The 24,681-nt window shown below is 36.8% G+C and overlaps 2 protein-coding genes across 2 annotated transcripts; one reads left to right on the plus strand and one right to left on the minus strand.

Moving 5' to 3' along the window:
* The first annotated feature begins 1,846 nt into the window (after positions 1–1,846).
* LOC121254888 (non-specific phospholipase C4-like) lies at positions 1,847–8,372 on the plus strand. The gene is made up of 4 exons (XM_041155087.1): positions 1,847–2,603; positions 6,282–6,691; positions 6,910–7,080; positions 7,817–8,372. The coding sequence occupies exons 1-4, from the start codon at positions 1,960–1,962 to the stop codon at positions 8,170–8,172; spliced, it is 1,581 nt and encodes a 526-aa protein (XP_041011021.1). The 5' UTR covers positions 1,847–1,959; the 3' UTR covers positions 8,173–8,372.
* A 365-nt stretch (positions 8,373–8,737) lies between these two features.
* On the minus strand, positions 8,738–23,789 carry LOC121254904 (gamma-secretase subunit APH1-like). The gene is made up of 6 exons (XM_041155132.1): positions 23,564–23,789; positions 22,205–22,360; positions 13,979–14,064; positions 11,131–11,256; positions 10,863–10,990; positions 8,738–9,116 (listed from the first exon to the last, which is right to left on the minus strand). Exons 1-6 carry the CDS (start codon positions 23,674–23,676, stop codon positions 8,979–8,981), a joined length of 747 nt encoding a protein of 248 aa, XP_041011066.1. The 5' UTR covers positions 23,677–23,789; the 3' UTR covers positions 8,738–8,978.
* Positions 23,790–24,681: the final 892 nt, after the last annotated feature.

A 24,681-nucleotide genomic window follows, 5' to 3' on the forward strand; every position in this document is an offset into this window, starting at 1 on the left:
TCATTCATTATCGTTTTTTACATGTAATAACACTTTTTGAGCTTTCATTCTTCTATGTCTTTTTTCTTTAAGAAAATCATATTACCAGCTCCATGCATTCATATTTTATCAACATCATTGATTCATACATTATCAAACATCATTATTAAGTAATTTTGCATCTTAGGATTTAGAAAGCTAAAAAAGTTAAATGTTTAGTAAATAATTAAAAATTAAAAAAAAAAATGTCTCATTGCACTTCCTCATCTAAGGCCTCAATAAACATCGAACCATCTCTGCCTCCTCTAGTACTGCTGGTGAAAAGAGGTGGCAGATCACTTGTTATCCCTATAAATTATCATAATTACTAATAGAGAAATTCTATTATTAAGTCATAGATTATAGCACATTTACATACAGCACATTTGGATACGGTTTAGATAGTGAGTTAAAATAAAAGTTAAAAATTGAATAAAATTAATATTATTATTATTATTATAGAATTTGAAAAAGTTGAATTATTTATTATATTTTGTGTAAAAATTTTAAAAAAATTATAATAATGAGATGAGATGAAATAAAACACTTCTTATATCCAAACGGGACCTTAAAGTATTTACGCGACATATATAATTTAATTTAAAAGATAAATTTTAATTTTTAAATTTTATAAATTAAATCTTACCGTGATATGAATGGTGTGTCATACACACCGACTTAATAATTGAATAACTCCATTAAATAATAGATACAGTTTGTATAAAGAGTTAAACATTGACCAGCATATTTAGATATGTGCTGATTTTGTTGGGCAGGAGTACAGGACAAGCTAACTCCATCTAGTACCTTTCATCCACCTAATTTGTGTATTAACTTATAGGCTTAATTAGCATATGCTTCTATATATGCACGCATAGGCTTAATTAGCATATGCTTCTATTTATTCCTAAATTCTAAGCTTAACTTGTTTATTCATGTTTCCATATTTGATTTATCACAACTTCTTTTTTTTTTCTTTTTTGATGACTGGGAAAGGGGGTTTCGAACTCGGAAATTATGCCAATCAAGTCATAAATTTTTAGCAAGTCTACTTATATTTTCACTTAAAATAATCTATTTATTTTTTAAACAGAATGTATATAGTGAAATTTTAACAGAATATAATCCAAACTCATATATTTATTGCTGCCTCCATAAAAATTTCGAATATCATTAAACAAAGGTCATATCATAGGGTATAATATTTAAAGATGATAAATGATATTTACATTTATTAACTTTTTTTTTAATAAAAGTGAATAAATACGAAAATGAAATAATAAAAAAAAATTAATTTTTTAATAATAAATTATATTTTTTAAAATAATTTTATAAATTTATGTATTTCATAACTGTATATAAAATTAAAATAATAGGAACGTATAATTAGAGGGAATTTTTTGCGGAATCAACGTCCACCTACGTCAACATGCTTTACTGGCCACGTAATTGCAAGGCTTTGGTTACAAATTTAAATTATTTCATTTCATTTTATTTGAGTTACTTTATATATAATCATTAAATAGAAAATATTTATGTAAATTTATATAATTATGTTTAAAAAAAATTAAAATTATAATAATATTTTTTTAAAGTGATTTTTTTTTATTTCTATTAATTAATGAGATTGCATACGTAAACTCTTATTCAAGACTGTAAATAAATTTTTTTTTTTATCTTATATAATTTTTATAATTTTTTTTAAAATTTTATATAAAATATAATAAATAATATAATTTTTAAAATTTTAAATAGGGATACGAATTTTCGCATACGTATACCATATCATCTAGACTGCTTAAAGTAAACGAGGCATAATTGATTCCTCTCTCCCTCCCTATAAAAACAGCTAGCCGAGACCCAGTTCTAGAATTTCTGATTTACAGCAGCAAAACCTCGAAAGAAACCCACCATATATAGTTGCCCCAAGAGATCTATTCAATGGCTGCAGAATCCAGCAGCGTCAGTGGCGAAGCCTACCCCATCAAAACCATCGTTGTTTTAGTCCAAGAAAACCGCTCCTTCGATCACATGTTGGGATGGATGAAGTCCCTCAACCCTGAAATAAACGGCGTAGACGGAAAAGATCAGTCTAACTCCATTTCAACAACCGATCCTGCTAACTCCGAGGTAATCTACTACGGTGATAAATCCGGGTACGTGGTGCCGGACCCCGGCCACTCGTTCCAAGCCATCTACGAGCAAGTGTTCGGCGAGCCCTGGACGGAGGAATCCGCCGCGAAAAACCTGGCTCCGGAAATGAAAGGGTTCGCACAAAACGCCGAGAGAACGGAGAAGGGACTGTCGGAGACGGTCATGAACGGGTACTTACCGGACAAGGTGCCGGTTTTCAAGGAGTTGGCGGCGGAGTTCGCGGTGTGCGACAGGTGGTTCGCGTCGATTCCGGCATCGACGCAGCCCAACCGACAGTACGTGCATTCGGCAACGTCGCACGGGCTGACTGGCAATGACACAAAGCTGCTGATTGCAGGGATGCCTCAGAAGACCATCTTTGAATCGGTGCATGAAGCTGATCTTACTTTTGGGATCTATTATCAGTACCCTCCGGCCACCCTTTACTACAGGTAACAACATTAATCTCAACGACAAATTAATTATTTATATGTTTTTAACCACAATTTCTAGATTTTTTTTTTTTTTTTACTGTTTTCTTCTCATTTTACTGTTCAATATGTGTACGGCAGATTTTAAGACTGACTATTTTCTTTGATACAGAAATAAAAAATAAAAATAATTTATAAAAGATTAATGAGAAACACACAACTCTTTATCATACTCTTTCCCTAATCATGTTTTAAAATGATAATATATATTTTGATAAAATCATAATATTTCTATCATTTTTTTATATTTTCATAAAAATAATATGAATTTAAAATGAAAATGATTGTGAATATAATATAAGAAAAAATCTCTTACTATTCACACAACCTTTACATACCATATTTTTTTGTATTTTTTTCTTTTATCAAATATTTAATATATGAATAATGAATAGAAAAATTAAATTAATTTAAAAAGAATAAACTCAAACAAATTAAAAATTTTAAAAAAATATGATACGTAAAGGTTGAGAAATTATGTAATATTGCTCATAATATAATTGGGTACCTGAGAGTACTAGTCCTTTTAGGTTTGGTGAACAACCAAAAGAAATGTCAGAATTTAGATTATCATATATATTAATTGACTCACATGCATGAATTTTCAAGTAATTATTTTATTATTAGTACGATCAATCGTGGGGTCACGAACGCATAGTTACCGAATAATGCACATGACACACACGCACATGTGTGTATATATATATATATATATATATGCACATGCATTGCACATGAAAGTCGTAGCTTTGGCCTTTCTGGCCTTCCTGATTTCCCACTTAATCAAGTAGTTGGAGCCTACAATAATGGAGACGCCCTTGTTTCAAATACATGAAAATGATACTTGGCTCCCCTCAAAGTTACTGTTTAGGCATTTTATTTTATTTTTTAATTTTTTTTAATAGTTAAGGAAGTGACTATTAGTGAAGTAGTGTATTTTTTTATTTTTAAAAAATGTTAGAAATGCTTGAAAGAAAAAAAAAATGTAATTTGCAATAATAGTAATAAGTTTGAGGGGAAAAAGTCATGGAGCTGAACAGTAATATCGTATGTACAATTGATCTATAAATCATGATCCAATCCTAAAAGAATATTATAACACAATTTGAAGAATATTCCCATATAGGACTCATGCCCACGGGATCACTATTCTCCTTATAAAACAAACAAAAAATAATTAAAATGTTTGCAGAATTTGTCTTTAAGTAAATTATATCCAAAGAGAAATTAATTCCCTTGAGACAAGACGAGTGATCATGATCAGAACCATTAAAGTTTCCATTTTTTTTTTTTAATAGAATAGCTACCTTTTAACCTCATGTGATCATGATATATCATCAGCAGCATCATCATCATCTAGCTAGTACTTTTAATGGGATTCACTAGCTAGCAATTCAGTACTTTCGTACGTGCCGTATGCGTCTTGCATGTGTAGATGCATATTGGCGAAACTAACAATTCATGATTATATTATTACAAGAGAAAATACATTTACAATTGTGAATTCTGTAACTATTTTAAAAAAAATTAATAAAACATGAGATTTATATGAAAAAAAAAAATTAATTTTTTAATAGTAGACCTTCTCTTTTTCAAAATGATTACACAGTGTTTATATATTTGACAGTTATATGTAAAATTACTCTTATTATAATAAGGTGACTTGTCTTTTTAATGATCATAAAGTTCATCACTGCCTAATTTTATAATGGTTCGATTTTGATATAAAAGTCCTACTACTCATCTCAATTTATATCATCTAAGTATTATAATTTTTTTTTAAACTCACATAAAATATAATAAAAAAATTTAACTTTTTCAAATATTAAAACAATTATAATATTAAAAAAATAATATTCTAATAATAATTTATTCAATTTTCATCTCAACTCATGAGCTCCATGCATCTCAATTGATCACTATCCAAACTTTGCCTAAGTATTTCTTATTCTTTCTTAAAGAAACTATTTTTTTTATTAGTACTAGTATTAAAATAATCATGTACAAATGTAATGTGATTGTGATTCCATAATAGAGAAATATCATAAATTTCAAATAATTGGTTTTCAGCTTCGATCAAAAAGTCAGCACCTTTTCAATGTTATGGTTGTGAAGAAGAGATAAAACAAAGAAAGATTGAAAAGACCTAAAGAAAGATGCAAGAAAGTTACGGTTTTTTGGATTTTAGTTTGGGGTCGAAAATGATTTTTTTAAAAGAAACAAAGAAGTAGTGGTAGTTTTTTTCCCAAAATTTATGCCAAAGTTTTCAACTTTAAACAAGATCGTACGTAGACTCCTTTTATTTTTATTTTTTTAGATTTTTGAAAGGAAAAATATGTTTTACAAATTTTGTGGGTTATTACAACTTCTTGTTGATTACGAAAATTGCTGATGCAATTTTCCGCGGTGCTTGCAACTTCTGTGATCGGTCACCTACAATCAGAGAATCAACCTTGAGTGATCTCATGAGTGGGGGATCCCTCCAATGGTCAAGTAGGAGAGAAGTTGTATTCTCTTAATCAAATGCATAATAATTTGCAATGCATACATGCATGGTGAAGTCTTCCTCGAGAAACGACACCGGAGTTGATAGCGTCCTACCGGCGAAGGTTTCTCTACAGGACATATCTTATCGGCATGAACCTCTAACGAGATAAGCCTCATCGGTTAACGAGATGCAATGTTTTCCCCAGTATTAGTTTATTTAGACATAGCCCTGGGGCTTGCGTGCAATACTCGAAGTTTGAAGTTCTACGGTAGAAGGAATTGTGATGGTATTGTATTGGTGCGAAGTCCCTAGTCCGTCGTGGGTTGTTATCTCTCTCTCTCTAAGCAAACATATTAATATAGAAGACGAGACCCTATAGACAACAGGCCGCGCTGAATACATGCAATGATGAGGAATAGAGATGATCACTTCCACACGTACTTAGGTTGAATTCCATACCATCAAGGATTAGAAACTATCTAAAATTGACGGAGCATAGGACGGACAGGGCCGAGCCAAGAGTCAAATGGCTAGAAGACTCCAACAAACATCCTATTTCAGTAAGTAGAACACTTGAAAAATAAAAATTTAAAAGATAGATATATGACTAATGACTTGGTCTCCATCCATTCCCTATAAGGAGAAGTTGCTTTTAGCGGTTTTGATATAGTCCGGATATTGGACTGTTATGGCCAAAAGTCATGGCAGTTTGGTTTGTGTTGCACTTTGGTGGTTTGGACTGGCTGAATGAGATCTCTACTTTCTCTTTCTCGTGATCTTTAGTTAGAAAAAACGAAAACACAGAAATAGGTTTTATGAGTAGTTTCATCAACTGTTGTAAAACGATGTAAAACGATGTACTTATCTACTCGAGTCCTTCGCATATATAATACAAGGGGAAAGGATACTGTTATGCATTGTCATTATCTGATTATAAATTGATGGAAATTTCTTGTTTTAGAGTAATCCAATTGCTTGGCAATGAACTTTTGGTTTGTACGCATTTAATGATTTGTTACCACCGATGAAGGAAAAAAATGGAAAATGTTCATTAATCAACTACTCACCTTGCTATTTGCTTTACTTAGGAATTAATGTTTACCATTTCCATGATTTTCTAATTGATCGAATGATTTGATTGTGATTTGTAGGAATCTTAGAAAACTGAAATACTTGGCACACTTCCATGACTTTGATCTACACTTCAAGAAGCACTGCGAGGAGGGGAAATTGCCAAACTATGTTGTGATCGAACAAAGATGGTTCGACCTTTTATCCATACCTGCAAATGATGACCACCCTTCTCATGATGTCTCAGTAGGTCAGAAATTCATCAAGGAAGTGTATGAAACCTTACGAGCAAGCCCACAGTGGAATGAAATCTTGTTCGTGATTACATATGATGAGCATGGTGGTTTTTACGACCATGTTCCGACGCCTATGACCGGAGTCCCTAGCCCTGATGACATCGTTGGCCCGGCACCATATAACTTCAAATTCGACCGCCTTGGTGTTAGGGTTCCGACCCTCTTGATTTCTCCATGGATTGAGCGTGGTACAGGTATATGTTCATGAGCGCCTGATCAGCATTAACTCTAATTAAGCCTGCCTTAATGATCTGTATCTTGAAAATAATATACTTGCATGGAGATTTTTCGTAAAGTAGTTCATCATGTCAATATATGTCTTGTTCTTCCTTTTTAAAAATTATGATTTTTTAAAAGTAGCTTTGCAAATAATTAAATAGAAATTAACCGTACGTTGATGATCAAAATGCAGTGTTGCATGGGCCATCAGGGCCATATCCCACGTCAGAGTTCGAGCATTCCTCGATTGCAGCAACTGTCAAAAAGATTTTCAACCTCAAAGAATTCCTAACAAAGCGCGATGAATGGGCGGGCACTTTTGATGTTGTTTTGAGTAAAGATAGCCCAAGAACAGATTGTCCAGGTAAACCTTCATTACATCTTTATAAATTGACACCAACTGATCTTTATCTTCTTCTTTTTGTAGGAAAAATAATGTTTTTCATCCTAAATTTTATTTTCACCCATCACATGATCTATTATGTGGCATATTTTAAGCACATATTGTTTTAAATTAAAATCCATTTAAAATGTACCATATCAATAAATACATATATATCAACATGCACACCACCAAGGTGGTAGTTTAGTTGGTACGAGCTGGTATTCCATAGCCTCGAGTTCAGGAGTTTGAGTCGGGCATAAGTCGAAACCGCTTGCGAGAGTAGTGCCTAACCAAGAGTCTATGAGATGGGCTTTGGACTGGCTAACAGCTTGGTGGTGCTATGGTGACGGGCTCGCCCATTGAGCAGTAGTTATGGTTCAAACCGGAAATTCCACAACCGGGAGGGGCTTCTATGGTCACGCCCAGGAAGGATAACTACACTGGTCACCCCCACCTCCCCTTTAGCTGAGAATATATATATATATATATATATATATATATATATATATATCAACATGCACTTCCTTGATCCTTCACTCGAAGGCATGCCTAAAATTAAAGGACTACTCCTAAAAGACCTCAAAAGAGTCCTAGCTAATACAGTTATTACCAAAAAATATATTGACTCTCTCTATTCATGAACACAAAGGATGTTATGTTAAAATTGGTAGCTAGCTAGAAACCATATTAATTTTGATGCCAAAAAATATTGCAGTTAGTTTGGGGGAACCTGTGGAGATGCGAGAGGATGGAGCAAAAGAAGATGCAAAACTGAGCGAGTTTCAAGAGGAGATGGTACAATTGGCTGCAGTATTGAATGGGGACCATAGAAAGGACATCTATCCCGACAAACTGGTGGAAAATATGACTGTTGCAGAGGCTGCTAAATATGCTCAAGATGGATTCAAGAAATTCTTGAACGAGTGTGAGAAAGCCAGGGCAAGTGGAGTAGACGAGGAGGAGATTGTTGAATGCACCACATCCCCCGGCCCATTATCATCATCATCACCACCACCACCCAACAAATCCTTTGTGCACAAGATCTTTTCTTGTTTGATCTGTAGTGATTGAAAAACTTCCATCAGTACCCAACAAAACCCTTTGGTGCAGTATTCTGAATTATTCAATTCGTTTGGATTCATAGATTTATTTGTTCAATAATAATGTACAGACACTGCCTTGCACATGCAGTACTATTCTTGTTGTATGATTTGATCATGTCATTATTGTATGTTTCTCGTTATATTAATGCCAAATTATTGAAGAAGTTTGAATACATACCGAACTAATTCGGGTTATTCCGAAAGTATCAATGCTTTCATGCTTCTCGATTCTGCTAATTTAAGCAGCGGGGGGCATCATCCAGAACGCATCTTTTGTAGTAGCCTTTTCGATTCTGATTTCATGATATTTGGGTCGTGGAGAGGGGGTGGGGCTGTTTGTGCTTTGGCTGCTGCTGAGATATGTAGTGCGTCAAATTGAGAGTCTGGATGCAGTTTAATTTGTTCTGCAACGTCGGATGGGGAGGGGGGCGAGAATGCGTTGATGGGGAGATTTGGCAATAGCTAGTTTTTTCTCTGTTGATGTTTTTGCTATCCATGCTAGTATAGTTGTTACCAAAAACGGGGGACTTGGATTTTTGAAGGACAAAGGATACAATTCGGAACAAGATTACACACAATTACGACTAATTTTTCAGCGATTCACCACAGACTATTTAACCTGGAATTGGACGATATTGATGTTTTAAACACTCCCGCACCCCCACCCTTTTTTTTTTTTTTTAATATTTTTGCTTTCTGGATTAGTTAAAATTCTTGTATACAAATAAACTTCGATCAACAGCAATGAAGACTTTTTAAAAGATGGTGCCTCAACTAGTTTCCCTGTCTGCTCTGATTTTCTGTCAATCTTCTCCAGACCATCTTTCCGCAATGAATCAACGTCAAGCTTGCAATGAAATAAAGGAGAGGTATACCAATGATGCAACCCCCCGACGCAAAATTTACCAGTGTCTGAGAAGCAAAAGGCAAAACTTAGTTAGATCTATTCCAGCCGTAATTGCCAAAAATTCAATATAAACTTGAGAAGCATTGGAGCAAGGTTTTCCAAATCCCCAACATGATCCAAAGCAATACAACTGGGACTCAGCAAATTTATCCAAATCACAAGTACAGCAATTAGTCCAAAGATACTAATTACAATTTTAAAGTGATTTGAAGAATTCAAAAATGATATTATAATGCACAAAAAATCAACACCTGAATTCAGACTCATTTACTTTGTTCAAAATTAGACTTGCTCTTGATTTTTCTGTTCACTAGCATCTCTTGATTGGGTCTCAACTATAGATAAGGCAGTTATAAAAACTATAGATTAAGCATTCATACTTCCTTCCCCTAAACGAGAACTTAGATTTAGTAGCTCTTTTAGTGCTCAAGTTCAAGTCAGGTTGTACAATTACCAGGGCCCACCGTGACCACAATAAATTCCACAATCCAGACCATTGAAGTCATGGAAGTTTAAACTTGAAAGAATCATGCCATGAGAGAGCACGTGTCCTACCTACACCACCAGTGATCAACAACTATCGTCTTATTTGTTACTACCACAATTCCAGTTGAAACACTTTTACAGTAAATCTCCTTCTATTCTACATAGGACAACATTGAATCTGATAACCAGTACAGGCGTCAGGGAAGCAGAGAGAAAAGGAGGGGCAGGGGGTGGAGAGGTGTTGGCCCACTCCCATATTTATTGTTAATTGGGAGTCTCTATGAATGGCTTCTTCTTCTTTTCTTTGACTTGTCCAACTGACCATTCAGGAAAACTGTTCCAGACGCTTGTAACCCTTCTCCAAATTAAAATTAAAAACCAAAAAATCTCCTCAAATTTAAATCTGAGTCAGTCTAGGTTCAAAAGCAAACAATCCAAAGATCATACCAAGATATATGTCTGAAAATTTGTTTCCAGATGTAAAAGCCTGCTTATATATGTCAGCACTTAACATGAAGTTTTCTCTCCTTTGTAGCCTACACAAGGTTACAGTTTACACTACGACTCATGAAGCTAGGTTCAAGTCCATTCCTGGAAAGGCAAACATTTTATGAGGTACTCCAACTCCAACGTATCCCTCGGCCAGAATTTCACTATTCCCAGGAGTTGCGTTATTGCTAGGGCATATGAACAGAGAAGGCAAAACAGACAATGATTTTTTTTAGTTAGCAAGACAGCTTATAATTACATACTTTCATTAAGAATTTTTTGAAAAAAATATGAAGCCACTACAATAAATCATAACTTCTGAACTAATCGAGTTATTTGAACCCAAGATGGGAAAACAATGGCTATTTATTCTCTAGATATTCCAATTTCAGGGTCTAGTCAAAGGGGTAATTCTATCTACATCCAATCATAGAAGCTCAATCTATGTTTCAAGACTAATTTTCATGTGCAGTTCGACAACAGATTTTTTTTTAGGAAAATTCTATACACCATACTACCATTCCACTTTCATCCCACTAAGTATGATGTGGCACATTTATCACCATTAAATGATCATTTATCGCATACTTCTTTATCATCTAACTGTGATGAATGTGCCACATACCACTTAGTATGATCAAAATAGGATGAAAGTGTGGTGTATAGTATTACTCTTTTTTTTAATATGTAACTTCAATGGCAGATGGTTACTGAGTTCTGAATGTATAACTGTTTAACGAGTTTACAGCATGGATTTGTAAAGAGTAGGTTCTTACCACCATTCCTGCTACAAGATGAACTACAGGAACAAAAACTTGGTCCACTTTGTTCCCTTCTGCATATCCATTAAATGCAATGACCATGGAGAAAGTGTGAATCGTAACAAATGCAAGAGCAATGATTGCTGCAATACATAGGGCAGTCATTGTTAGTCAAAAAACCCCCATAACACCACAAATTTTCAGATTAACTATCATCAATTAAGTTTAAGTAATGCTATGATATATGATGCATATGAGAAAATGATAAGACGAGCAAACTCACCAGAAACAAGAAAAAAGGGTATCTGAGAGCACCTGTCCACAAAAAACGTAGCTGGACCAAATGCTGGTGTTAAGAGGCTAAGACAGAAAAACACAGCATGTGCCACACCATGACCCAAACCACCAGCTGCATACAGTTGATTGAAATTAGCACCAGGCATATTAGAAAGAGAAGATGTTGAGTCACTATGTACAAAATGTAATGTCTCGGAGAGATTTCCCCAAACGAAAAAGAATGGAAAAAAGAGCAAGGTGGAGGGGAGTGATTGTAATGCATTAATTCAGATGTATCTACGACTTCAAAGAGGGACAACAAGCTTACTGGTCTTAACTTAAAACACTATGCAACTACTATGACATATGGTTCATGTTTTTTAGCACCATGTTGTTGGAAATGACCATTTTTAATAATTAATGCATTTCATTACAAGTGCATAGGGGTGCAACCCAAGTGCATAGGGAGTATACAAAAGAAAACACCCAAGTAACAAAAAGAAGAAAAAGAGCAAAAGTCTTTGAAGTCTAGAAAACAAAGAGATATAAAGTCGTGGTGAGCAGCCATCTAAATATAGAGGGTGCCAAAGATAGTAGCTTTTAACTCTTAACACCATCCTTTCTCAGCTTTCAAAAGTTCAAACATTGCATTATTTCCAAATACACCACATTAAGCATAAGGAGACCATCTTCCAAACAACTGAATTTCTGTGGCCTCGGATTAGCCAGCAGGCCAACAACTCCACCACTCATTGGAGCATAACCCACTCAATCACAAAAGTGTTGAATATCATCATCCATAGCTCCATAACCAACTCACAATGCAGCAAAAGGTGATCGATGCTTTCCCCATTTTGCTTACGCAAGGTACACCAATTCAAAACGAAACTGTATCCCTTTCTCATATAAATGATTAGGATCTTTCGTAGTGCCGCCAACCAAACAACAAAGCAATCCTTGAAGGTACATTGTTTCTCCAAATACACTTCCACAGAAACAAAGAGCCAATAGAAGAGATAGGCACATTGAAACAGGATTTAACCATAAAAGTATGTATTTTGGATGGGCTTCAACATATTAGATCATCACCTCCTCTTCACCTGAAAGATTACAACTTGTTGAAGAACGAAGAGAACATCTTTATTCCCAAATCATGGGCCGCTCTGATAAAAGTTACATTCCATTGGGTAACGCTGTTTGAAATTTACAAGTGTTTTACAAGAAATGATACAGCTTAGGGAAGATAATTTTTCAAATGTTGACCAAAAGGAGGGTCCCTCTTGGTCAATGCAACATGCCCATCTTTGGAAAAGTAAAGCCGCTTTCACCTTGCAACAAGTCATTCCACCTTTTCTATGATACCATCCTAAATGCGCCTTCAAATGTTGGAAATCACCATTTAAGAATGTATAAAATAGTTTTATATTTGTTGGAGTTTACTATCACTTGTTTTAGATGATATACTTTCTTTCAAGGTGTTTCTCTTGCATATCTCTCATGCAATAGGATTGTGCCCCTTTTCGTGCTTGTTTTTAATATATTAAAATATTATAAAGGAAAAGGATCATGAAACATTCTAAACCTGGAAACAATAATCTTAGGATCTTAGCAATCTTTCTAACCTCATTTCCGTTCTACGATCATACATATCTAACTAATAAATAGCACGTCTAGTATTGGTGAAAGCGTCGAGCGCACTTAAGTGCAAATGCTGCCTAGATCCTAGGCGCAAAGCACTAGTGTGTGCCTAATTGAAGTAACGTGCAAATTTTTAAAACATAAAATCCAAAAAAATAGAATAAAATCTTTTCAAAAAATAAAAAACAAAGAAGCAAGATGGTAATAATAGCCTATTAACTCAATTTGTTAGAGTATTATACCATAAAATTTAAATGTAGCATTTTAATTCTCTTGTTATTTACAAAATATACACAACCATGATATTTGAGTCATGATCAAAATAAGTATATAGTCGAATCAAAATATATCCAAAAGGAACATCAACAAAAGCACAAGTATGAATGTATTGACTTTTATGCTAACATAACCAATAATATGCAATCCCAACGTATATCATCTTAGGTATTGACCACAAATACATGGCCCAAACAAGCAGTAATAGTGAGCACTGACATTTTATATAAAAACTACAAAAGAGCACTTTCACTTATACTGATTGTAAGAGTTCCTTAAATTGCAAATACAGTTTGTGAAGGTGGCTATGTTGGTCATTCCCCCGTTTCAGCTGTTTTCGTGAGTCGCATAACCCCGCACCCTCTATTTTTTATCCTCTTAGTTAAAAGTCACCATGTGACCCTCTTTTTTTCTTGAAGTCTTTTCATCAAGAAACCATGTTATATTTTTTTCAATTTAATTTTCAAAATTGCTTAGGTCCTGCTACTCAGAGCCGAACTTTGGATTTTTGCCAGTCCATAATGCTCAACCAATCTAAAACCTCCATAATTACTTTAACAAATACAATTTTCTTTCTCTTTTTCTTTTTCTTCTTTTTTTTTTTTTTTTTTTTTTTGACCAGTAATAAAATAACCAGGTAATTGACATATAACAATCCAGTTATTGAAAAAAAATAAAAAAAATTAATGAACAATAATCTAGCAACCAGCTATTTGTTGGAAATAAGCAACAAAAAGCAATGAGCAGAAACTGCCAAAATTGCATCCAAAATGGATGGTGGAGATTATGTCTGAAAGTCGGGCTTTTGAATTTTTTATGCCAATCAAGAAGAAAAATATCATCACAAGGCCTGCTCAAAGGTAAGCTATTGGAATATGTGCTTGTTAGAAAGCAACCATGAGATTAAACAGTTAGGAGAGTGAAACTTATACAGATCTTACCCAGAGCAATTTGCATTTTATCTGTCTGAAATAAGCGTGGCTTTGAGACTCTGTCAGCAAAATTATCCAACAAATCCTCCAACCTCCTATGTAAAGCCACCAGAGAAGTTAAGCTATGAGAGAGAGAGAGAGAGAGAGAGAGAGAGAGAGAGAATAAATGCACAGAGATCCATCCCCGATGAATATAATACAAACAAAATATGGTTTAAAAGCATGCCTATCGATATACCAGCACTGATGCACCAAATTCCATCAAAACACCGCATTTAAGCAGACCAATATAAAAAACATCCCTATAGATATAAGATTTTAGCATATATAATGGATTTCTTTTCTTCATTTTCCCCTTGCGATAGGTAGAGGATTCCAACAAATGTTACACTAAATATCAAAACTCGTGCAAGGAGAAATATAAATTATATCAGTACTAGGGAGGAAGAGCAACAATTAAATTTCAAGGAGAGAGGTTATCGTCCAGACAAGAAGGAAAAGTTTAAGAGCCTTTTTTTTGTGAAGAAGGTTAAAAGCATTAAAAAGTTGATGGTCCAAATCAGAACTTTTTATTTTAATTTTTTTTTTAAATATTAACTTAATTTAAGAATTGAAAATTAAATTATACATAGCATTTAGGAGTCAGATTCTTTAGGTTTCACAAAACAATAAAACAGAATTTTGTTATTTGTAGCAAACAGAAGCACATCTAACACTAGGAAGGCATAAGAGTGGGAAGCGATTGACATATTATAACCATCGACAGGTTTAACTGACTGTGGCATCAGTTGGATGTAAGAGAACATAAGCGGGAAAAAACTGCAGAGCATTCAGATAAATACAGCTCCATTAAGCAAAATATTGCCATAGAAAATTTGAAAATGAAGACTACATTGGCTTACCAAACCAAGTTCACCATATATGGTAACAAAATACTTTGAACTCCCTCTAGTTCACAAATTACACCCACTTTCGCTGGTAAGCGTGTGCCGGTAATAGACTCCAGATAATATTTTAAATTACTAACATCTGTTAGCTTTGTGGATGAGAACTCACTCTTAAGTTTTCAAAATAGTCAATATATCTAAACTTTCTTGCATTCATCCCTCCCACCCGCTTTCTCCACTCTTCACTGTCATAATAAAAATAATCCAAAAATTTTCTCCAATAACTTCCACATTCTGAGCTCTTCTTCTCCACTCCACCATGAAGCTCTTAAATAAAAATAATCCCAATAACTTCCACATTCTGAGCTGTTCTATCTCATTTAACCAGCAGTGTGTAGAGAGAGAGAGAGAGAGGGTGGTGATTTTCTCTCCATACAAGCTTCCCGTTTCTTTTTTCTTTTTTCCTTCTTTCTTTTTCTTTTGCCTTTTCTTGATGAGGGTGGTGATTCCTTAATGATTTCTGCTATGTGTTAATTTAATGTATCATTGTAGCTTTGGGTCTTCGTTGTGGGTTGGTATAGATGGGGCGTTGCAATGAGGTCTTCATTGACCACAAGCTTTTCGAGTTCAGGAAGGAAAATGATAAGTCGTGGAAAATCATAGAAAGTAGTCACCGTGCAGTGAAATACATAGCCTTAGATAATGAAGCTTTGGGGTGGCTGGGTTCTATGGTGAGGGAATGTGCAGTGACTAGGGGTGCTTATGAGTTTCTGAGAACTTGTAGAAAAGGAGACACGATGCTAATGGTGCGGAAGGGACAAAACCGCAATGGCAGTTTCATTTCTCTCTCGGAGTTTGGTCGTGATAAGAGGAGGAGGGGTTTGATTGTTGTGCCATAAGGGAGGAAGGGGGAGGGGTGGAGAAATTTCGGTGATACATTAATGGAACTTCATGCATCCTCTGGTTTGTGCAAGAAAACCAGAGCACTTCCTATTATTCAAGCAGGTAACGTGAAGATGAACATAGGAGATGGTGGAGTTGCTCCATCGTCGAAGGCAGAAGGTGTAAGGTCGTACAGTGAGGTGCTTCAGAAGAAGGCTGCGTCTCGAGCCGTTAGTGCTGCGGTGTCAGATGCGTCCATCTCAGAGGCTGTACAGAGACATGCGGGAGAAGGCAGTGGGCTGTTGGGGTTGAATGAGGAAACTATTCTAAGGATGCTGGTTGGCTTAGAGGAAAAAGTGGGTGCAGTGTTAGAGGAAATTGGTTATTTGAAACGCTGCGTTAAGGGTAAGGCAGAGATGAAGTCTGATCTGGGCCGAGTAACGGGTCATGAGAATGGGTCGCATAACTTGGGTCGGGACGCAGGCCAAACGAAGGCTTGGAGGGTCTCATCTCGGGCCTCAACTGAAATATCGGGCCAGGAACCTGGGAGCCGATACAGAGTCTGTCGACACCACCACCGGCACAGAATATTTCGCCGGCCTCCGTCAACCACCTTGGGGTGCCGGTGGAGATATTTCGATGGGAGGGGCTGGAGGATGGAGTGATTGCTGGAGTGCAAATGATGTCTGATCTGGGCCGAGTAATGGGCCATGAGAATGGGCCGCATAATTCGGTTTTGTGGGGCCCAGGGTTGGGCCGGGGAGCAGGCCAAACGAAGTCTTGGAGGGTCTTATCTCGGGCTACCAAAATATCGGGCCAGGAACCGAGACAGGTTCCCGTGGAGCCGATACATAGTCTGCCGGCACCATCACCGGCACAGAATCTTTTGCCGGCTTCCTTTGAACACCTTGGGGTGCTGGTTGAGATATTCCGATGAGAGGGGCTGGAGGATGGAGAGATTGCGATGGAGCCAGTCGCGTTGGAGACCTTGGGTGAGGTTGTACCGTCGCTGGCTCTTGAGTTGGGGTTAGGAAGTGACCAGATTGAACCGTGTGCCCAAGAGGCTATGCCAATGCAGCCTGTTTTGCCAAATTTTGAGTCATCGAGTCTGGAGGTTCCGATAGTTGTGGGGAGCTCAGAAATGGAAATGGATGTCTGTCATGGGCATAAATCAGGGGAAGATATTTTCTTTGGAAATTTGGTTACAAGTAATGAACCAATTTCTATAGGGGGCTCGGATCTGTCTTTGCTTCCCAAGGACAGTGTAGGTGAGGAGGGGGTAGTTACTCCTCTTTGTACACTTCCCCCTAGGTCTAACTATGGGAGTTGCTCGTCTAATTGGATTTTTTAAGCTTCAAGATATTTTTGGGGTTTCTTTTGGAGGTTATGAAGAGCAATTCATGGCACTGGTAGTGGCTATTAAAGCTAGCCGTTCGAAATCAGCCACAAAACAGGATAGGGAAATTAAACGTTTAACGTGTTCCATTAATTATGATGTTAAGGAAGGGAGTAGTGGAAGGGATAGACGGAAAGGGAGGGGCAAGTTAAGCTTTTTATGAAGCCTAAGATCTTATCTTGGAACGTACGGGGACTCAATGATAGTAATAAACATCTTCGTATCAAAAATTTATTGAGGATGTGGAAGGGAGATGTGGTATGTCTACAAGAAACAAAGTTGTGTCTATTAGATAGAAATATTGTGCGTAGTCTATGGGGATGCTCGCACGTGGGTTGGTCTTATTTGGCCTCAGTGGGAGCCTCGGGTGGTGTTTTAGTAATGTGGGATAAAAGAGTGATTGAGGCGATCGAAGAGTGTGTTGGTGAGTTCTCTGTTTCGATTTTATTCAAAAATGTGTGATGGATGGGAATGGGCTTTTGTAGGGTGTTATGGCCCAAACAGGGACTATGATAGGCGAAGGTTGTGGGAGGAGTTGGCAAGTATATACTCAGTATGGGATGTGCCGTGGTGTATGGGAGGTGATTTCAACATTACTCGCTTTCCTAGTGAACGTTCAGGGCATCATCGGCATTCCAGGGCCATGGAGGAATTTTCTGAGTTCATTTTTTATCTAGACCTTATGGACCTTCCCTTGGTGGGGGGCGAGTACACATGGTCCAACGGCCGGGCTTGGTCGAAGTTGGATAGATTCCTTGTCTCTCCGTCATGGGAAGTTCACTATCCAGAAGTAAGTCAAAAAAGATTAGCTCGTGTCAGTTCAGATCATTTTCCCATTCTCTTAGATTGTGGGGGCATTCATAGGGGCAGCCGGTACTTCAACTTTGAGAACATGTGGCTAACAGCAAATGGATTTGTAGACACGGTGCGTGCCTGGTGGGCATCGTATCAGTTTAGTGGCACGCCAAGTTTCATTTTGGCAGCTAAGCTTAAGGCTCTAAAACAAGATCTGAAAAAAAATAGAACTTAGAAGTTTTTGGTCACACAGACAATCAGAAGTCTATTTTGTTGGAAGAATTGCAGGAGATAGAGGGTAGGGAATTATTGGGTGATGCTTTGGAGGAGGTATTAGTGAGGAAGGGCACGGTTGTGGCAGAGTTGAAGAGGGTTCTGTTGTCAGAGGAGATATCATAGCGTCAAAACTCCAGGGCTCTTTGGTTGAAAGAGGGGGATAGGTGTACAAAGTTTTTCCACAAAGTGGCTAATTCACATTGTCGAAACAATGTTATTGAGTCGCTTCATTCTGGTACTCAGGTATTATCCTCTCCTCCAAAATTAGAAAATCATATTGTACATTATTATGAGACTCTTCTCACTGAATCGGCAAATTGGAGGCCGAAGCTTGATGCTTTATCTTTTGAAGCAATTGATTCGCAATATATGAGTGTTATGGAGAGACCGTTCGACGAAGAAGAGATTTTCAAGGTCATCACTGGTATGGCTAAGGATAAAGCGCCAGGCCCGGATGGTTTCTCAATGGGTTTCTTCCAAACTTGTTGGGATGTGGTGAAAGGTGATGTTCTGCAGGTGTTCAATGAATTCTATGCTTTTCAGAAATTTGAAAAATCCCTTAATGCGACATTTATTGCCCTCATTCCTAAGAAACATGGGGCTTCAATTGTTGAGGATTTTCGTCCAATAAGTTTGGTTAGTAGTGTTTATAAAATTATTTCGAAGGTTCTTGCTAACCGGCTTAGTCCAGTGTTGGAAAATATTATATCCAAGCCTCAAAATGCTTTTATTCGTGGGAGACATATTCTTGATTTGGTGCTCATAGCAAATGAGAGTCTCGATGCTAGATTGCGGGAGGGAAGTCCAGGTACTCTATGCAAGCTGGACATGGAGAAGGCCTATGATCATGTGAATTGGGAATTCCCCTTGTACCTGCTTGAGAGGTGTGGCTTTGGAAATAGGTGGATTTCTTGGATGAGGCATTGTATTTCAACTGCCCGATTCTCAGTTTTAGTTAATGGCACTCCTGCTGGTTTTTTTGATAGCTTGAGGAGTTTGCGACAGGGAGATCCGTTATCTCCTCTTCTATTTGTTATCTTCATGGAGGCATTGAGTAGGATGGTGCAGGCTATTGTTGATGGGGGTTTTTTATCGGGTTTTAAGGTGGGAAATGGCTCTGGTGGCCCATTCATCATCTCACATCTTCTTTTTGCAAATGACACTCTGGTATTTTGTGAAGCGGATAGCAGTCAGGTCCAAACTCTATGAGCATTGTTACTTTGTTTTGAAGCAGTGTCAGGACTTAAGGTAAACCTCAGCAAATCTGAGATGGTACCGGTGGGCGAGGTTCCTATATCCGCAGTCTAGCAAGTTTTTTGGACTGCAGGGTGTCCTCTTTTCCGATGAAATATTTAGGCCTTCCGTTAGGAGCATCTTTCAAGAGTAGAGCTATTTGGGATGGGGTGGTGGAGAAGATAGAGAAAAGGCTGACGGGATGAAAAAGGGTGTACTTATCAAAAGGGGGGCGTCTTACTCTCATCAAGAGCACACTCACTAACCTACCTACATATTTCTTATCTCTTTTTCCTATGCCTGCAGGGGTGGTGAATAAGATTGAGAAACTTTTTAGGGCATTCTTATGGGGAGGCTTAGGGGAGGAGAAGAAATTTCACCTTGTTAGTTGGAAGACGGTATGTGCCCCAATTGTGAATGGTGGGTTGGGTGTTTGCAACTTGAGAAACTTTAATAAAGCACTATTGGGAAAATGGCTTTGGAGATATCATTGGGAAGTGGGAGCATTGTGGAAGGAAACTATAGACGTAAGATATGATGTTGCACAGGGCGGATGGTGTTCCAACGAAGAGAGAGGGGGGTATGGAGTGGGGTTATGGAAGTACATAAGGAAGGGGTGGTTATGTTTTGAAAATCATATTCGCTTTGTAGCTGGTGAGAGTAACCGAATCCGTTTTTGGCGGGACATGTAGTGTGAAGATCAGACTTTGGAAAGGGTTTTTCCGGCTTTATATTGTATTGCAGCTAATAGGGAGGTTTCAATGGCTGAAGTGCGGTTATCTTCTCATGGTTCTCATCAGTGGAATATTCTGTTTAATAGGGATTTTCACGATTGGGAACTAGATATGGTTACTGATTTTTTCAGTCTATTACATTCCCCGGGGAATACTAGGGCACAACAGGATAGCTTGAAGTGGAGGTCCAAGGATCATAAGTTATGTACTGTTAAGGTGTATTATAACCTTTTGATGACACAGGACCATACTCCATTCCCTTGGAAGAACATTTGGAGATCTCGTGTGCCTTCCAAAGTTGCGTTCTTTGTTTGGAACGCCGCACTTGGGAAGATCTTGACTACAGATAATTTGAGGAAGAGAGGATGTGTAGTGATGGATTGGTGTTACATGTGCAAAAAGAATGGAGAATCGTTGGATCATCTCTTACTACATTGTGAAGTAACAAGGGTGTTGTGGGATGAGATCTTTCGGAGAGTTAGTGTCTCTTGGGTAATGCCTATGAGGGCGGTGGATTTGATGGGCTGTTGGAGAAAATTGCAGGGCTGTCGTCAAGTGGCAGCAATATGGAAGATGATTCCGTTGTGTATCATGTGGTGCATTTGGATGGAAAGGAATGCGCGCTATTTTGAAGACAAGGAACGCACAATGGTGGAGCTGAAGAATTTCTTTCTAAATACCTTATTGCTTTGGTTTTCTGCTATTGTTTTAGTTGGGGATAATATTCATGACTTCTTGTCTTTAGTTCATCGCTCTTAGAACGTATTTAGGTGTTCTGCGGTATACTTCCTGTGTACATGGCTTAGGCCTTTTTCATTCATATTAATAAAATTTATCTATTACGTATCGAAAAAAAATTTAACCAGCAGTTATTTTGAAATCCAAATCTATCACTTCACGCACAAAGAAAAAATCCAGAGCACAAGGTCCAGTATGGCAATATGTGGGTGATTGGAGCGCTAAAATGAAGTCGGCGGAAGGGTTGGGGAATATTCTCTAGATTTATAAGATTCAAGGTGGGTGATGCAGTTAAGATCATATTTTGGCATGACGTTTGGTGTGGTGATCAATCCTTGAAGGCTGCTTTCCTGGAGTTGTTTAGACTTTACAAGGAGGCATTAGTGGCACAATTTTGGCAACTCTCCAATAACACCAAACAAGAGAATATCACTTTTACTCAATAAGCACAAGATTGGCAATCGGAGTTTTTTTCCTTATCTTTCAACCTATTCTACTCCCCTAGGTTGAGAGGTAGTGGAGAGAATACATTTTGGTGGGTCCCATACAAAAGAAATAACTTTTAGTCCAGAAATTTTTACCACACATGGTTATTTGGCACAAGTATTCTGTTCACACATGGTTACCATGCATTGCAGGTGACGCCCTAAAGGTTTTTAGATCTGTTGGCATGTTGGAGAAGTCAAGATATAGATCACTTCAACGTAAGAGTTTGGCGAATGGTCCCTTTATGTCTGATGTGGTGCATGTGGAATGAACCTAATGCTCGAACCTTTGAAAATTGCAAGAAGACAGTCGATGAGCTCAGAGCCATAATGTTAAAAACTCTTTGTCTAGACTTCGGCCTTAGAATAGTTTCCTTTCTAGTCATATCGATTCTATGTCCTCCTAATTTCCTTCTTCTTTCTAGCCGGGAGCTCTCACTGGCATGCACCGTGTACTTGGGATGTGCCCCTTTGCACTTTTAATAAAATTGATTGACTTATTAAAAAAAAAAAACTTAAAGCCCCACTTTTTATTGGTAAATACATGTTCACAAAAGAAATAAAGCCTCATCCAAGCACATATGAATAAATAGCATGTGCATGTATCTCAATTTGGCATATGTGAACAAAACAGGAGAACTCAAAACTCCATGAACCACAAAAGAAAAATAATTTCAGCAACCTAGCATTACAGGTCTTTAAAATAGGAAGAACGCATTCTGTTTGCATCATTTTACAAAGAATAGCTCAAACTTACATAAACTTGCAAAAAAAATGTATTGGAAGGAAACACCAAGATATGAGCTTACTTGTATACTTTCCAGAAAAGAACCCGAAGCCCTTCTTGAAAAGCAATGGATGTGAATATAAGTAGTCCATAGGGCCACCAAGATGTTGATTTGAGAGGAAGAAAAACCCTCCACACTCCCGACAGCACAATCAAACTTGTTAGCCATAACAGTGTACTGCATGCAACAAACAAGAGGGCTATATTAACAGATTATGTTAAAGCCAGCATGTGGATAATCCTTTTCTTTCCTTCCTGTCTCTTTTTAAAGTCATTTTTTTTTTTTGGTATAAATTCAAAGTATGATGGCAGTCCCTCATTGCACTTAAAAAAAGTTTCTTAATAACTGGTAGAACAGGAAGATAATATTCTTATTATTTCAATGGAATTCCTTTAGGAAGAAGCTAATTCAATCCAACGCAATGCCAGATAAAACTTGTGCTAGAAAGAGTTCAAATCGTTTCACTTCCTACCGACCAGGAAGAAACTGAATTACAAAATAATTAGGCTGAAAGAAGTTTCACAGCTTTTGTGCAACATGAATAGAACATACAGTGATACAGAAGTGCATATATACAATATACACTATATATTTGTGCCTGGGGATACACATGCATATAGTCATGATCTGAAGCATATATTAAATGGAAAATGATAGGCATACAACCATTTTTACAATATTTTATACAACTATGTTTTAAATGAAAGGCATTTTTGTAAAATAACTTACAAACGTAACATCACTTCACATAAATACTCTCGTTTTAAAACATGGTTATATAAAAGGTTGTAAAAAGGGTTGTAAATGTATCAAATACATGTATTGATATATAGTCATCATTAGAAGCGTACATGGGTGGTACCCAGGAAGCTAAATACTAATATTAGCCACTTAACTCTCTCCCTCTCTCGGTGCTCATATTTCCATTCTAGTGTCTAACAAAGCACCATACTTGGCAGATTACCAAGTACTAAATAATTTATTTATTTATTTTCGTAGAAAGAGGAAGGTACCTCATTAACTAAATTAGAGAATTACTACTTCAGTTTCACACAGAAATCAATGTACAAATACAATGAACTCATAAATTATTTTGAAAAAGAAACGCACTAAAACTGCCACATACTATTCACCAAATTTGTCCTCGCTCTAGCGAATCAGCTATTACATATCAGATAATTAGCTACACTCTGTTTGGTTTCCGAGATAATTATCCCTCGAGCCGATTCTTACGCTTTCTCGGGTCCGAGGACCCCTAACTTTCTTTTCTGTTCATGAATTCTCGGGAAAACTTGCAGCGAGAAAGAAAATTAAACAAGATCAAAGATACATACATATAAAAGACAAAGGAGGGGAAGAATTAACAAAATGGGAGCGTACCTAGAAAGGACAGTGAGGATCAAGAAGGGCTTCTTGGAGATGACGGAGACGAAGAGAGATAGAGAGGGGCCTAACGCTAGCAAGGCGTATCCGATCCCTGCCGCTATTGTCATGTCCCCTCGCAATTTCTTCTTTGAAATACCAGCTGATAGGCTTCGGAATAAAATCCAATCCAAAAGCCAGGAGCCCGAGAACAGCTTGAGAGGCTTTTGACTTCTCTGTCTCTAAAGGCCATTACTCAAAATATATACCAAAACTATTTTTTTCCCAAATAAAGGTATTGATTATAAGCTCAAAAAAAATGTTGATTATGTTAAAAAACTAAATAGCAAAATAATTGAAACATTCTAATATATGAAACTATTTTATGGTATTCATCTCAACTTTTTCTTTTGTGGAGACTCCCTTTTGTAGCATTATAAATACAAAATAAGAATACATGAATTAAAGGATTTCATTAATGTAATTGGAAATTCTAAGAAATTACATGAATTGATAAGAATTTCAAGAGGTAAAACTAAGGTCTCATTTGGATACAGAAACGATTTCATCTCATCTCATCTCATCTCATCTCATAATTACAACTTTTTCAAATTTTTAAATAAAATATAAGAAACAATTCAACTTTTTCAAATCTTAAAACAATAGTAATATTAAAATATAATATCTTAACAATATTTTATTCAACTTTCAATTTTCATCTAAAATCATCTCATCTCACCATCCAAACGGGATCTAAATGTCCATCTACTTATTAGATAAATTCAGCTGTCGATGGACAAACTTTGCCAAAGTCGAAGGATGGCCAGGCCCTGGTTCCCAGGGTTAAAGTATTCCCTATTATAGCCTACTCAGATCACAACTAAACTAGTTGATTCTCTTTCGCTTATCGGCCGGCTTTAAGCAACCTTCGCATGTCCTGGTAAGATCCCAAGTCTTCCAAGTGGGCCCTCTTGGCCACCCGCGACCTTGGCTTTTTAGAGAATCACACTCTATGTTGTTAAACTTGTAGCTCGGCAATCCACCAAGCATATACAAATAATATGTTTCATTAGGCTATGTCTGGATGTCAAGATCATTTCAATCCATCTTAAACCAATCATTGGTAAGACTCACTA

This window comes from Juglans microcarpa x Juglans regia, chromosome 1D (genome assembly GCF_004785595.1).
Source record: "Juglans microcarpa x Juglans regia isolate MS1-56 chromosome 1D, Jm3101_v1.0, whole genome shotgun sequence".
Classification (NCBI taxonomy): Eukaryota; Viridiplantae; Streptophyta; class Magnoliopsida; order Fagales; family Juglandaceae; genus Juglans; species Juglans microcarpa x Juglans regia.